The sequence below is a fragment of the Toxotes jaculatrix genome, chromosome 17 (assembly GCF_017976425.1).
Source record: "Toxotes jaculatrix isolate fToxJac2 chromosome 17, fToxJac2.pri, whole genome shotgun sequence".
Lineage (NCBI taxonomy): Eukaryota > Metazoa > Chordata > Actinopteri > Toxotidae > Toxotes > Toxotes jaculatrix.
The window spans coordinates 13,981,738-13,996,458 of record NC_054410.1 but is presented as its reverse complement, the minus strand read 5'-3'; the positions used below and the strand labels follow the sequence as shown (position 1 = coordinate 13,996,458).

Genomic DNA, 14,721 nt, shown 5'->3' with positions numbered 1-14,721 from the left:
AATATGGATGTATGCACACATCATCTGCACCACATACTGCACCTGTAGAAAATATGTGAAGATGCTCAGGTATAATGCCGGAAACATCTCTAGCGAATTAGCTGTACTAACTCAGATGACCCATACAGGCTCCTCTCTGCTCCCCCTCTTCCTCTACCTCTTACTTGGTAACCATGGTTACCTTAGGTGTCTCTTTGTCCACCTATTTTAAGAAACTATCATCCCTTATATAGAATACCACACAAACACACACACCTTGTAGGAGGAAGCTACTCTATTTATCATGCGGATGCTTTCAGTTGCGTAATGTTTAACTCATGTTAATCTTTTTATAGTACATGCAGTGTAATTACAGCATCTGGCCATGTTATGTTGGCAGTACAAGTCATTCACAAAGACGGACTGAGGTTTACTCCATCTAAACTAATTGTATCCATTATATATACTGTATTTTTAGCCGAAGCCCTGTGGATGCAATGTTGGTCTGTTGGTCTTTGGTCCAACTGAAATATCTCAACAACTACATTGCCATTGCATCTGGTACAGACATTCCTTAGAACATGAATCCTACTAACTGTGGTGATCCCTGGACTCACTGACAGTTTGCAGGGCCACAGTAAAATGGCATGTCCACCTCTGACTCAATGTCAAGAGGGAAATAGGTCATTATGAAACGAACGAGAGATTAAAAAGGACCTGATTAAATCTCCATCTGAGCCATCACTCAACATAATGAGAACTTCAATAAAATATGGATATGCCAATAAAATATGTATACTTCCAGCAGTCCCCAGTGTTGAACTGACCTAACTTTAGTGTCCTGCATCTCTAGAGTCACAGTTCGTTTACCACAAACCTTATAAATCTGATTAGTGGGTGCATAGGCTAATATGGCATGAATGCATTCATTCACGTACATGAATGTTCAGTTTATAATTCAGATTAAGAGAAAAAAACTAAGCAACACCTCCTCAGTGGTTTAGCATCATCTGATTGCTCCAGTTGTGGTAGTGATGTTCTCATTACATCCATACAGACAGCCTCCATTTCCCTCTGATGACGAGAATAAACAGCTGACACAGTGACAGTGGCTGTGACAACTCCAGCCTTGAACTCAGGAAAAAAAAATCCACAAATAGTGCATTTCAGATGAATTATGCATAGTGAGGCATCTATTATTCAACCTAACAAGAGAAAGCAATGTCAATTATAGCGCAGACATGTTGTCAAGTATTATCCATAGTCACATCAGTTCGTACAAAAGCTTTCAGTAATGGTTCTCAGAATAGACTCATTTTCTCACATTGTGTGATTTTTCAGCAACTGTGTTAATGTCACGATGATCTTAATGTCTGTGTTGTGGCTTTACATTTACCAAACTATTATTCTCCTAAGTTAGTGAGCATGCGACTGATCATAAAACGAGAGAACATCATGTTGGTACGAAAAATATCAGCTACATCCTCTCCTGCTGCACTGCTTTTCAGAGGATCACTCTATTGCCGCAGACCACTGTCCAGGGATAGATGACCAAACTAATATGGCAGAGAAGACCAGTCATTTAAAGAGCCTTGGACCAGAGTGCTCGAATGGATGAGCAGTTACAGAAATTCATCTTTCTTCATGATGATTACTCCTCTCCCAGGGGTTACACATGTGAGCATTGATTCTCTCAAAAGCCAGTCCAAGTCAACACATATCCTGTGGAGCAGTTGTGTGCTGCCTTTGACACAGAAACGATCATGCGGCAGAGCATCATAGATTTCTGGTGGGCTGTAATTATGTCTGGATTGGTCCTTTGCCGTGGAAACAAGACTCGCATCTCCTGTGGGTCCATTAGAGCCTTTTGAAAATGAGAGGCAGGTTGGCACACACAAATAAGTAGTCCTTCCTGACCTTTTGACACCCACAGGAATCTCAGGGTCTCTTGTATTGTTTATTAGTCACAACATCAGCCACAGTGACAGTGTGCACTGAAAATAGCTTTTTAAATAAGGGCACTAACGGCAGCCTGCCAAGGCTCAGATAATAAACCCACCTGAAATTACAGCCTAGAGAAGAACATTAAAGAAAAACATTAGGGAACGTGTGGCTATTGATTCAAATCAGAGGGGGGAGCAGAGAAGAGTTTTACTGCGCATACATTATGCAAGCCTCATGAAATGAAATAATTAGTTTTACAGTTTTTGTTTCAGCAGAACATAGTTTTCAAACACATTACACTGAAGAGGATTATGCAATCTACCACAATCTGTACATCAGCATTTTAGTTTTATTGTTCACAGCGTACCAAATGATTTTGTGCGCGAGAGAAACTGTAATATACTGATAAAGTATTTCCATAGCTGCTGAAAGCACAAAGGCATTAGACTTTCGTAAATAAAACCCAATCTTTGTCAGGGCTCACAAGTGCCAGCACTGAAATAGGACTGGGGAACTAACCTAGCTAAAGCTGCAGTTCAGATACAGCCCTCTGAGCTTCAGATGAAAATGCTGCCACCATTTTAAAACTTTTCAAATAGCTTTAATAACATCATGGTGTCCTTAAATCTGGCACAGCTGATTTTTTGGCGACTTGAGGGCAGCAGATTATGAAGCTGATGTGGCAAATGTGTTAGCAAACAGCTGCCAACTTGCACATAAAGCGGATACAGAGCAACATTAGCATCCATTTAGTGTCATGTTTGTGTCCATCTGATGAATATAACTGCTATATTCACTTTTTTGTATCCATGTTTTGGTTTCCACGAACTCCGGAGGGAAATATATGACTGCTGAATGCTCTGCTGTGTTCACCAGCAGAACATTTAGCAACTGTCTTCTGTTTGGTGCTTGGCAGGTAGAATAAGCATTGGTTTTATAGCTTTATTTATTTTTATTTTTTTAATTTTGCTGAAAACAGCTTTCTGTTGTGACACAAAATTACTCTATGAACCAAAGTGAACCAATTCAGTAAAGTTGCAGGTCGTAACACCAAAACATTTAGCTGAAAGTGGATAAAATGCTTTGTAGTGTTGATAACTGCAGAGTTGAGTGATCATTCTCTATGGGCCTCAGACATAGAGTGACTGCTTTTACACTAATGTGAAAATAGTAATTTGCATTCACTGGGATAAAATAAATATTGATTTTAGCTGCTTTAATAAATTGGGGGAAATTCTTTTTATCATCGAGAACACTGATGCACCCTGAAACAGGCTCTTAATTGTGTGTGCGAGTCAGTGATTTTGAGGCGGTGGTAGCTGGTGCAGTGACAGGTGCAGACACCAGGTAACTGACATGATGCGAAGAGACAGGGCGATGAGTCACCCCAGCCCTCAGCGAGCTCCCTTGCTTAACCTGCAGTGGCTCCTAAACGATTACCTATTTATAACCCTTCCACAGCAGTCCCACAACCACTGACAGACGGGGAAATCTGGCTTCATCTGAGCTCTGTTTTGCTCGGAAGCACACTGAAGACACAACACTAAATCTTTCTTCTGTTTAAGATATGGTTTAATGGAAAATCTTAGTGCAAAGCTCCGACACATGCTTAGGCTGATCCTGTGACACATCAGGGACAGCAGCTCTGGCAAGGTTAAGAACTTAATTGTTACCTCGTCTTATTGGACTGATGAGATAGACTGTGAATAAAACCATACGCCTCGAAGTCATACAGCCAACTGTCAGGCCAGGCTGACTCATCTCCTAGTATACCTGGAAACACACTCCACAGGATTAACAGCATGCTTTTCATTAGCACTAATAATCTTTCGAATGGTAATCCTCTGAGGTATTATGTCTTAAAAAAATCTTTAATCCCCTTAAAGCGGGACACAGTGTCAGTATCAAATCATAACTGTTTTCAGTCTACAAATCAATAATGTAAATAAGGCGCACTGCTATTATGTTTTTTCTTTTCTTTAAATTTTTTTTTCATACAGATAGGACTTCCTGGCACAGCATTACTACATTAGAGGGAATCCATCATATTAATGATCCCAAGGCCACTTCATTATTCACAGAGAAGCAGCTCGGCTGTCCAAATAAATTATCATTGGTGTTCCATTAATGGAAGTTTTCAAATCTCGCCACGGAGGATGCCATTAATCTGCACACAGTGTCTCTGGAGTGGAACGGTCGGCTACTGTACCACTGCCAGCGGTCTGTGAAGATGAGAAACTCCCCACTGTCCTCTCCTCCTTCACTTTCCTTCTGTGGGAGGAAGTCCAATTATGATTGACGTTAACTACTGTGGCTCCAGCCTGGACCTCTCCCAAGTTGCACGCTTTACATTTTTTATGCACTGCTAAATGGGGACGTGTGGCTTACAGGTGGAGGGAAGAGCTACAATGCGATACTTCTGTCTGAAATTGTGGATGACAATCTCCGACCTTTCCCCTCCTGATGGAGCGCATTCAACTGATTCGACACATATTGCATTTGTGTGTTAGATAATTGCAAAGCCAAAAGCCTCTGCCGGTCCCTTGGGACTCCCTGCACATCCATTCCCCCTGAACCGGAGCACAGACGTGGGCCAACTTCCAGACATACTGTTAATATTCTGATTGAACATTTGTAGAAGGACCTTGAAAAGTCACATACTGTGCAACTTTCTAACACTTTAATGAAATTGCTTCTCATAATGTTGGCATTCACCGACTATTCTGTTTTTCATTATGGATGTAAGAGGGCAATAAATTCATTTACTTTAATGCCCTACACTGCCTGGCTTTACTATCAGACCTTAACAAATAACTAAAGAGAAGTTCTGTAATGCGGCTCTTAGAAATTAATTCTCTGGCAGCCTGTTACCAGAACTTTATGGTAAACAAACTGAGCTTTATAAAACATCTTTTGTTGTGTTTGTCATCTCTTAAGCTCAAATTGCTGTTCTGAAAGACATAAAGACATAGCCACTGCCTGCAGGTGAACAGCTGGATCTGTTGTTTTTTTTCCCCACCACCAACCTACTATCTTATTCATCACCACTTCTAATTTACATACTCTCTCTCTCTGCCCATAAGAGGACATGATGCTGTCAACCGCTTCCTGGCCAGCTCATTCTGCCTTGAGTCAGGTGGTGAGTGTGAGGCAGTATTCTGCTGGGGGATTTCTGTTCCAGTGAGTTTTCAGTTTGAGGCTTGCAGCATGCCTCCAGGTCTGGAAGGAGCTCCAGCCAAAGCCTTCCCACATGCAGAGCCTCCTCCTGCTCCTGCACCTGAACCTGGCACCGCAGGGATTCCTACTGTTTTCTGCAAACTGACCTCTTTGGACAAACAGAGGAGCTTCTCACACAGCACCTGATGTGATCTGTAATGAACAAATACAAGAACAACCGACTCTTTCTGAACTGACTAGAGAGAAACAGACACAATATTTGTCAGATATTGGGCTGTAAATGCACAAATATGTCTAAATTAATTTTCCAGACAGATTTAATATTGTATTTTCATCAGTTCCATGGGTTGTTTCAGTGGTCAGAGGTGTTTCTATTGGCAGATGCATTGGTCAAGTGTTTAATCAAATAGGAAATAATGCACAGAACGGCCACATGGGAAAAGCCGCTTAAATCCCCCCGCCCGCCCTTCTTCGCAAAAGCAGGCTGGGCCAGATCAAATTAAGTGGTTTGATACTTTCTCTGCCAATCGGATTAGGCTGATTAATTCCCAAAAGTGTTTAAATGATTAAAGCTGGTTAATGGGCCTTAGGAAAGTTCATGGTGTCAGAGTTGGCTGCGATATCAAAGAGGGGTGGGATGGGGCGTCAATACAAGAGGTAACTGTAAAAGCTCTGTGTCAATCAGGAGTTGAAAAACACCTGCACATTCAGCTCTTACAATCCTTTTGTTTCTTGAAATTACAAGACTCAGAGGAAAAAATGCTTGACAAATAGTGCATCTGCTCTGTAGTGACACAGTGCCTAAATATAGAGTAGAAAATGGAGCAGAAGAAAAGGGCACAGTGAGGACCATAAATATTCACAGTCCATCTACAGAAGGCTTGCAAAAGCATGGTCCAAGGAGAAATTTTCTCCTTTCATAAACTATGCTTAACATGGCACCACTGAGCTCTACTGCTGTTGCCTCAAATTTCAGATTTGGATGTTTCACACGGTGGATGTTCCCGTGCCATTTTGACACAGATGTTCATTAGAAAACGTTACTCTGAATCCTGCTATTAATGATGATGGAGAGAAAGAGAGAAAGAAAGAAAGAAAAAAAAAGAAGTAATGGATGAACGGTTACAGGTTCTGGCCCCTCCCTCACCCCCTCTTCTAATATACTCGTCTCCTGAGGGAGTGGTATCCATCATGGAGGCGGCAGGGCTGTTACGCCACGTCGACTCGTGCATGCGAACACAAGGTGACTCGAGAAGAGACACAGCTCATGTGTGCCCAGTCTTATAAATGCAGCCCCATGTTTCTGCCATAAAGTGTCCATCAGCACCTTAATGCATCTCCCAGTGAAAGTGACAGAGCCTGGGCTTGCACATTATTAACTCCAGACATTTTTATGAGTCTGTGGAACAGAGTGCTCCTTCTGAATAAGATATGTTTCCAGTGTTCAGTGGCTGCATATCAGTCTTTTAGTTTTTGGCACAGCATTACAACATCTGACTGGCAATGTTTTTAGTGTGTTTTTACATGAGTCTAAACCACTGACTGTGTCTCTGTCATGTCGCTATTATTCTCCAGTGGGATCCAAATAAATGAGGTTTATTAGGTTTATGTCACCCATTTGCTTGCATGGGAAACACATCTATATTAATAATATGTAAACAGTGTTTACAATGATAAATTGTGGCATGGAATCATAAGCAGCTTAGCAGAGTGGGGTTAAAGGCACAGCCAAATTGGCAGGCTCATGATAAATGCATGGGATTTGTCTAAAATATTAATCAAATATAAATGTGCAATGAATTTAATAGTGGCTTATTACTGTGCTATATTTGGAACCGATTCAGAGCCCTGCCCAGTTGCAAGGTAAATTGGCACAATTTAAGAAACAAACAGTAAAAGCTGAAACTATGTGAAGAAGAAGAAGGGGAATTCTAAAATTCATACCGAGGGAGAGGCTTATAAATATGAATGAATGAAAAGTTTTTGTGTTGTGTGTTTTCTACAATTAGTGGTGAAGAATGCCACTTAAAACAGCTTACACTTAAGTTGTAGAAATAATAAGCTGCGCAGTTACTTCAGGACAGATCTTATAAGTGTGCAAAGTGGGAATATATTGATTATATTTCAGTGGTTGTCTCAGGAGGCACTCGATCTGTTCCAAAACAAGATTCACTGTTTATGCAACGAGGCAAAATAGTGCCGCTGGGGGTGCCAGCACATGAGACACTGGGCTGGGGGAAGAAGCCCAAGCAAGGAAGGTAGAGTTTAGAAATATCAAATCCGTGGTCGGTAACAGAGTTTACAGCGCGCCTCGCACAGCCAATCAGTTGGCTGGAGTCAGCTGAGCCTCAGTCGGAGTTGTTTGGAGCCTGAGCTCAGTGTGATACTGTGCGTAAAATCTACCTGTCAGACGCAGCAGTAGTGCCATAGCAGGCAGAGCTCAGCGAGCAAAGTCCATTCTCGCACACCCCGGAATTACTACCTTTTATACGGATACCATATGTTGTGCTACGATGGCAGTTTTCCCAAAACTGATTATGTGAAGTAGAAAGGTGGATCCGTCCGTCTCCATCGACTCAGTTGCGCCGAAGGAACGATGCTGAGCAAACCTGCGGGAGGATTTTCCACTACAGGTAAGATGATTTTGCCACTAGTATCTAAAAATATTCTCAGTCTATTATTCTAGGGGAGATATGAGATCTCTATATGACTAAAAAAGAGTAAAAAAATATGAAACAGTTGCTGCAAAAAATCTGTAAATTAAGTATTTTATGTGAAATTAAAAAGAGGTGATCATCATATTTATGAATAGTGTGTGTGCGTAAAGGACAGAATAAGATATATAATAATAATAAACTGTGGTAAACAGACAAAAACAGGGAGAGAGAGAAGGTGGAGAGACAGAGGGGGCTCATGATCATTAATAATTGTGGAGTCTGAGCACACACTCACATGTGCTAAGTGCACACCTTCTCATGTCAGATGAATTATTTGTGGATGTGGGATGTGGTTTTTGTTGTCTAATGTAGTGTGTAATGGAATTCCCTGCTATCTGGTGAGCGGCTCAGCCTCAGAGGCATGTGAGAATGGAGACCGCAGGACAGTGTAGAAGATAGTGAGCCTGAGTCTTGTGCGTGTGGGCTCAGACTCGCAGCCGCTGGCCCACATTATTCATGCTTCTCCAAGCCAAACAGCTCTGAAACCTTCTGTAGCTGCGTGAGCGCTTGTTTTCATGGGGTCACATGGACCAAAGGTCTCCTGTAGATCTGCATGTCACCAATGAGGGTCAGGAAATCATTGCAAATGCACAGAATATAAATCAGACCAATACAATACAGGGTTTCTTTCTTTCTTTTTTGAGACTGTTAGAGGCATTGGTACAAATCTTGAGACTATCATTTGTAATGCTGTTGCACATGATGGCACTGCATTTTATGATGTTCCAGTTAATATGCCTGGCCTATGTGTCTCTGTATTTCCTTCTTTGCAACTCAGTCACCTCCCAGACCTCATAAATCAAGCTCCGCCACACTTCTTTTTTTCCTAATCTGTGGAAAATCACTAAATTGTCTCGAGTATTTTCACCCTATGGCTCATTTCTCACTACAGCACTTTGAACAAAAAAGCATGAAATGACTCTGACTTGATCTGCTTCTTAATACTAATTCCAAAATACTACATAGCTGCCTCAGGGTCTTTTATCTTATTTCATCATTCAACGTGGGATGGAAGATTAATTTGATGGATGAGGTCTTTGCGGGCCAAGAGGGACCGACCGTTGGATGGCAAATTTTCGAAACAAAATTGTGTATTTGCTCGCTCAGATCTGGACATGCTCAGATCACGCAGCCTCTCATTGGTGGACTTGTTGCCTCAGTGACTCCCTCTCCTAACAGAATTACTGCATTCTTTTTACATAAACCTCTAATTTTATAACTGATCTTCCACTTCATTTGTCCCCACTCTCCAGCTGCATGTGAAAACACCGAGGAGGAGTCAAGGAGGCCAGTCCACCGACTAGTCAGAGTGATCAGTATGCACTGTGAAACACTGCAGCACCTGCCACACTTTTCCCTGGTTTTTGATATAGGCAGCTGTGACAAGTGGTAGATATTTTTTCCCTACATGTTTATATGAATCTTGCGGGTGTGAGATGCAACAGTTGAACATACAGCAGATGGTGAATCTATGGCCCAGACTGGCGAGAGCTTGCGAGAGGAATGCTGATTGCCAAACAAGATTTCCCACAGTGAATTCAGGTCCAAGAAAGCACATTATTATTAAAAAACAAAAACTCATGTTGGATCAGAATAGATGGCCACATTACACCTCTATTTACTGTATTTTCCCAAATTTGTGCCATGATTTAACTGGATCATTGTTTCTCTCTTTTGAGCTTACATTGTTCTGTTCTTAATGTGTTGTAATGTGTCTCCAGCTGCCAGACTGCCAAATCTTTCTTGGACTCCATCCTCTGATCCCCTAGACGTCTGAACCTGCCATCATCATGGAGAGCCTCAGCGAGCTCCAGAACCCCCTGCTAGACAAAACCAGCAGACACGTGGTCCACAACGACTACCAGGGTTACCAGTGCGACTACCCGAGCCAGCCTTACCAGGACAGCCTCATCGGGTACTACTACACTGGGACTAATGGCAAGCACAAGACTCAGCAGTTCCTGGATGCAACGTCCCTGCACCTAGCGGTGGAGGCCTTTTACAGGCCCAACTTCATCCTATACAAAGACGACGTGAGCCTTCACAGCAAGGACTCCAAGAGCGAGAGCTTTGAAACCACTTTCACAGAGAGTAAGGACACTGTGTTGGATGGAGTGTCTACAGAAAACACCCCGGACAGCATACAAGGAGAGAAGGACGTGAAGATCCAGACGGTGTCGTACGAGGTGGAGGATGAGCAGGGTCCTGAGTACGAGGTCAGAGGTCACTCTAGGGCTGTGGAGATTTAGGTGCCTGATTTAAAAGCAATATATGTTTGAGTTGTAGACTCATACATGGTTATACTCTCAGTATGCAGAAGTAGAAGTAGTGATACTTCAAATTCCTCACTCCTGCTACAATTTACAAGGGAATAATAAAAGGCATTTGAACACTTGTAACTGTCAAGGCCATCTTTCCGCAGAAAGTGAATCATGCCGCGTATACTGTAGTGATGCCTATTATTTCATTTACTGTTCTAATAGACTGCCAGTGTGATTCATTCTCATTTCTCTCTCTGTTCTCTAAATGGTCAATTTGCCGGAGTCTTTCAAATCTAGTGCAGGGTAATTGTACGCTTTCTGCTTTATAATTACATTCTAAGAAAACGACACATCTGATCTGATCTATCGAGGCCATTGTTCTTTCAGGACTATAACGACACTCTCCAAAGAAAACCATGACAGCAAAAAGAGCAAAGTCTTTTCAGAAGTGGTAAAAATCTAATTTCACCCAGGGACGATTGTGAGACACCCAGGGCTCTGAGCTGGCAGAGGAAGAAGTATAGCACTCTAACTGGGCTGATGATCGCGCCAGCACTTGTCACTCGGAGGCCTGGCAGATAGATAGAGACATGGCAGCGACTGCCATTAATGCCATAAGTAATGTCGTGCTTTGAGGGTATTAAGCAGGACTCTGCTGAAGCACGGCTGTTGGAGCAGGTGAGCCTGGAGCTAAAGTTATTCCGTGTCAATTCAGAAGAGCAAATGAATCTGATGAACAGCTCTCAGATGAAAGTTGGGTTCCCAGCTGGAATGAGACTTTTTACTCAGCACCTGCGTTTCTTTACTTTCCCTTCCTGAGTGCCTGTATGCATGTGTCTGTTGCTCTCAGTTTCATGTGCTTTTGCTCATAGAAACACACAAACATGCACACTATAGATTCATTTAGGAGCAGACGTAATTTCTGGTCTGGGCTAGAGCATGTGCCAGATGTGTGTGTGATGCATAGCAGCTTTCTACAGCAGCAAATCAAACATTCAGAGGACTTTCACAGCAATGGGGACTGAAAATAAGAGGGAGAAAGCAGAGCTGGGGAAGGCTTCATGCACTTCCTTAAATTCCAGGATATAGACTGTGGCGCTTTGTGTCTGGTGTTTACACAGTTTCCCATTAAATCTGCACTAGTCTTTTTTTAGCAGATGTGTTTTTTTCACTCCTATCTGAAACTCACATCATCTGCATTTCCTTTGTTCCCAGTTCATAGTGTACAGCCAGCAACAGTACAAAATAAGGTTGTGTAACTTTACAAAAATGTCTCCAAAGCTAATATTTGTCAGCAGATGTTTGACATCTGTGTGACAGTGAATATATAAATTGCAGGTAACAGAGTAACAGGAGCATGTGAATGACGCCTCTGTGATTGTCCCTGCCTTACTAACCTTGTGCAGGGGTCTCTGTGTGCCCTGCTGTGGAGCTGACTGTCCCCCTTCCAGACTCTAACGAGGCCTCGGAGAGAGCTGTGACAAGGTTGTTAAAGCCACTGTGTCTCTGTGGACCCCCATCAGTTACACTGGCATCAGACCAGACTGGGAGTGTGTCCCTAGCTGGCCAGAGTCGGTGTCAGGCTGACTGTCAGTAGGACTGAATGCACCTGTCACTCAGGACGGTTATCAGGTCTTGCTACAAAGATAAAAGGAGATTACTGCTGTTTGTGTCCACCGGTTTATTCATGTGATGTCAGATTATGTGGTTACGACCGGCTGCTGTTTTGATGGATCACACCTGGTTGTCCAGGTGGACAGTGTTCATAAAGCAGATAACATGAAGCCTCATAATCTTTTCTTGGCAAAGGTAACTGTGTGGAAACAGTTTGGACAGTATGGCGCTGTCGTCCTCCACTTCCCTCTTACATCTGAATAAGGTTTCTACACAGAAACACTCCCAAAATAGCTCAAGATAATTATATTAGACCCTGTGGTTTGGTAAATGCAGATCAGATTAGAAGCCAAAAGAGAAAATTGCGCACAATATGCTTAAAAATGAGGTTGTCAGTGCACAAGCATGGTTCCTTTCTTGTTCGCCCGCCTCCCCGACTGTTCTTTAATTACCTCTAAAATGGTTGGGTCAGTTCCTGCCTTACATATCGATTTCTATTTTGTGCCTTCCTTTTGCCCACTTTGATTGATCCCTGCAGGCAGTAAGACTAACAAATGAAACCTGCTCCTTATGAGAGCTATTTATTTAGACAAACATCCACTCCGTCTCCCGGACAGCTGGATGAGAAGTAAGGCTGCGTCCTCTTAAAGGTCAGCCGTGCAGTCACATTGCCATCCTCGCTGCAGGCACGATGTGCCAGTGTAGTCTGAGTGGCAATCGAATGTATCATTCATTAGCCCACTCAGCCCCTGTGGCCATGAGTTTTGTGGGGGGGTTTTTTTATTTCTTTCAGCAAAAAAAAAAAAAGAAATTAGTTCAAATCTATAAATATGCAAACTCAAAGATTTCTGCTGTCGGAAAAAAGTGTAGGCAGAAGCTACAGTTTATAATACCTACTCTTTTAACAATCCATCTTGTCCAACGACTAAAGGTAACATCCAAAAAAAAAAAAAAATCCAAACAAAACAAAATCAAATGAGAAGTCTGAGTATCGAGGCACAATATCAGGAGCCTGTTGAACACTCTGAGGCTCGTAAGACGCTGGGTGCACTGAGAAGAAATGGTTCAGGTCTCTCATGCTGTAGAGGCAATTTAGCACATAAATGACACTGTCTTCTTGCTGTTTCCCCTGTCACCTCGCAATGATGGAACAATCCGTTAATCCTGCGTTATCTGTCAGGCCGTTCATGAGTGTTGACAGAGCCACAAAATCCTCTCTGGCTGGCTGAGCACATCGTGTCCTGGGTGGTTGTGGAACAAGGGCAGATACTGTGGCCTGGGGAGGGGTGGTGGGGGGAGCTTGAGTTGTCAAGCACCACCACTGTGAAGATGTCCAAAGTACACCTGACTATCTACACGTCCGCCTTACTCCATTATTATTTAGGTGTCAATCTCAGGATCATTGCATTCGCCTTTTGTCCCATTTTAAGAAAGTGTTCTTTAGCTCTCTAAATGTATTTCCACTGTGGAAAATGTGCACTAAACAGTATAAACCCTTCCTTTTCTGACATTTAATTATTCTTTATCAACACGCTGTCTTCCAGAGTGACAGCTCCAGTGACAGTGAGAGTGAGGACAACTTCATTGTGCTGCCCCCTCGGGACTACCTGGGCCTAGCCATCTTCTCCATGCTCTGCTGCTTCTGGCCCTTGGGCATCGTTGCCTTTTACTACTCTCACAAGGTAAAGGCCCAGAGACCTCAAGCCTGTCATTAACTCTGATTACACTGCATTCTATTTAAGGTCAGTGAGCACGAGCACTCAGACAAGTGCTACCGCAGCCCATTTTCCACAGCGTGACCCTCCTTGCAGTTGTTTCAGATGATTGACTGCATAAATGTAGTAGGTCCGGCCCACACGTCAGCCTCCTGTATTCCCTTTAGGAAACCATTAACATAGCTAAGACCTCATTTGTAATTATCGCAGCATCTAAGGTTTGTCTAATGTCAGTATCTCTCTGGTACGAGAAGATTGGGCTCATGCCCTCGAAACCTCAAAGCAAGCACAGCGTATCTCAGTGGTTTTGCAACATCTTCCACAACAATTGCAGAGACAATTATACCGGAACAGAAAATAATGTGTCAGAAGAATAAATAAGGGCCAGGCTCATTTTTTTGATAGGAAACCAAAACACCCAAACAACACATTTGTCACTGTCAGAGGGATAATGACCTAATTGCCATGGTAACTAATGGCTCCCCGAGAGCATTTCTTGTTTTCTCTCTTTTAACTGTGGCTTAACACCTACTCATACGCTCGGTGCTGATGAGTAACACACCGGCTCATTTCTCTCTCTGCTTTGTTTTGTCAGACTGGGAAGGCCATCGCTAAGGGAGACTTCTCCAGAGCAGGAATGAGCTCCAGAAGAGCCCTATTCCTGGCTGCTCTTTCCATCACTATTGGAACAGGGATGTATGTGGGGGTGGTTGTGGCCCTCATAGCCTACCTGTCCAAGCCTGGACATGTATAACAGTGAGGCCAGCTTTCTTTTGGAGGGGGAAGACAGTGAGAAAGAGCAGACAAGATAGGAAGAAGGGAAAAGACAAGGTTGGACAGATTTCTTTGCCTCTACTGACTCTACTACGGTTGAAGGCTGCTGCTGGCTGTCTGCGAAAACGAGAGGCTATATGAAGAGAAAAGACTAACCAAGAGCGAGAGGAAACAAGGGGAAAAAAACAAGATGTGTGGATGGAGTATTACTTGGACTGCATATTGATCTGGACTGAATCTTTATTTCTGGGATGCAACACTCCCACCAAGGTATTCCACCACCATCACAAGGAGAACGAAAGACAGCGCTGAAAACGATGACTACTCTTCCACAAAGACTGTGCTGTACATGTATGTTAGAAGAAAACTGAGCTAACGGCAGTAAAGAACTACCTACCTTTTACCACATTAGTCGTTTACAGCGTTTTTATTTTCCCTTTACAGTAGATGTATTCTCTGTCAATACTATTACAGATTGTGTACTGTCCACTTTGTAAATGAATTGCTTGGCAAAACAGTCAGCCAGTGGGTTGTTATGTT

The 14,721-nt window shown here is 42.8% G+C and overlaps 1 protein-coding gene across 1 annotated transcript; it reads left to right on the top strand.

The window, feature by feature from the left end:
• Window positions 1-7,644: 7,644 nt before the first annotated feature.
• LOC121197469 (synapse differentiation-inducing gene protein 1-like) lies at window positions 7,645-14,307 on the top strand. The gene is made up of 4 exons (XM_041061085.1): window positions 7,645-7,733; window positions 9,539-10,033; window positions 13,237-13,374; window positions 14,003-14,307. The coding sequence occupies exons 2-4, from the start codon at window positions 9,608-9,610 to the stop codon at window positions 14,159-14,161; spliced, it is 723 nt and encodes a 240-aa protein (XP_040917019.1). The 5' UTR covers window positions 7,645-7,733; window positions 9,539-9,607; the 3' UTR covers window positions 14,162-14,307.
• The last annotated feature ends 414 nt before the right edge of the window (window positions 14,308-14,721 follow it).

What these genes read in the sequence shown, in the direction of transcription:
- LOC121197469 (XM_041061085.1), top strand. Translation starts at nt 9,608, where the DNA reads ATGGAGAGCCTCAGCGAGCTCCAGAACCCCCTGCTAGACAAAACCAGC. An exon ending in AGCAGGGTCCTGAGTACGAG is followed by an intron (nt 10,034 to 13,236) that starts GTCAGAGGTCAC and finishes GCTGTCTTCCAG; the next exon opens with AGTGACAGCTCCAGTGACAG. An exon ending in CCTTTTACTACTCTCACAAG is followed by an intron (nt 13,375 to 14,002) that starts GTAAAGGCCCAG and finishes TTGTTTTGTCAG; the next exon opens with ACTGGGAAGGCCATCGCTAA.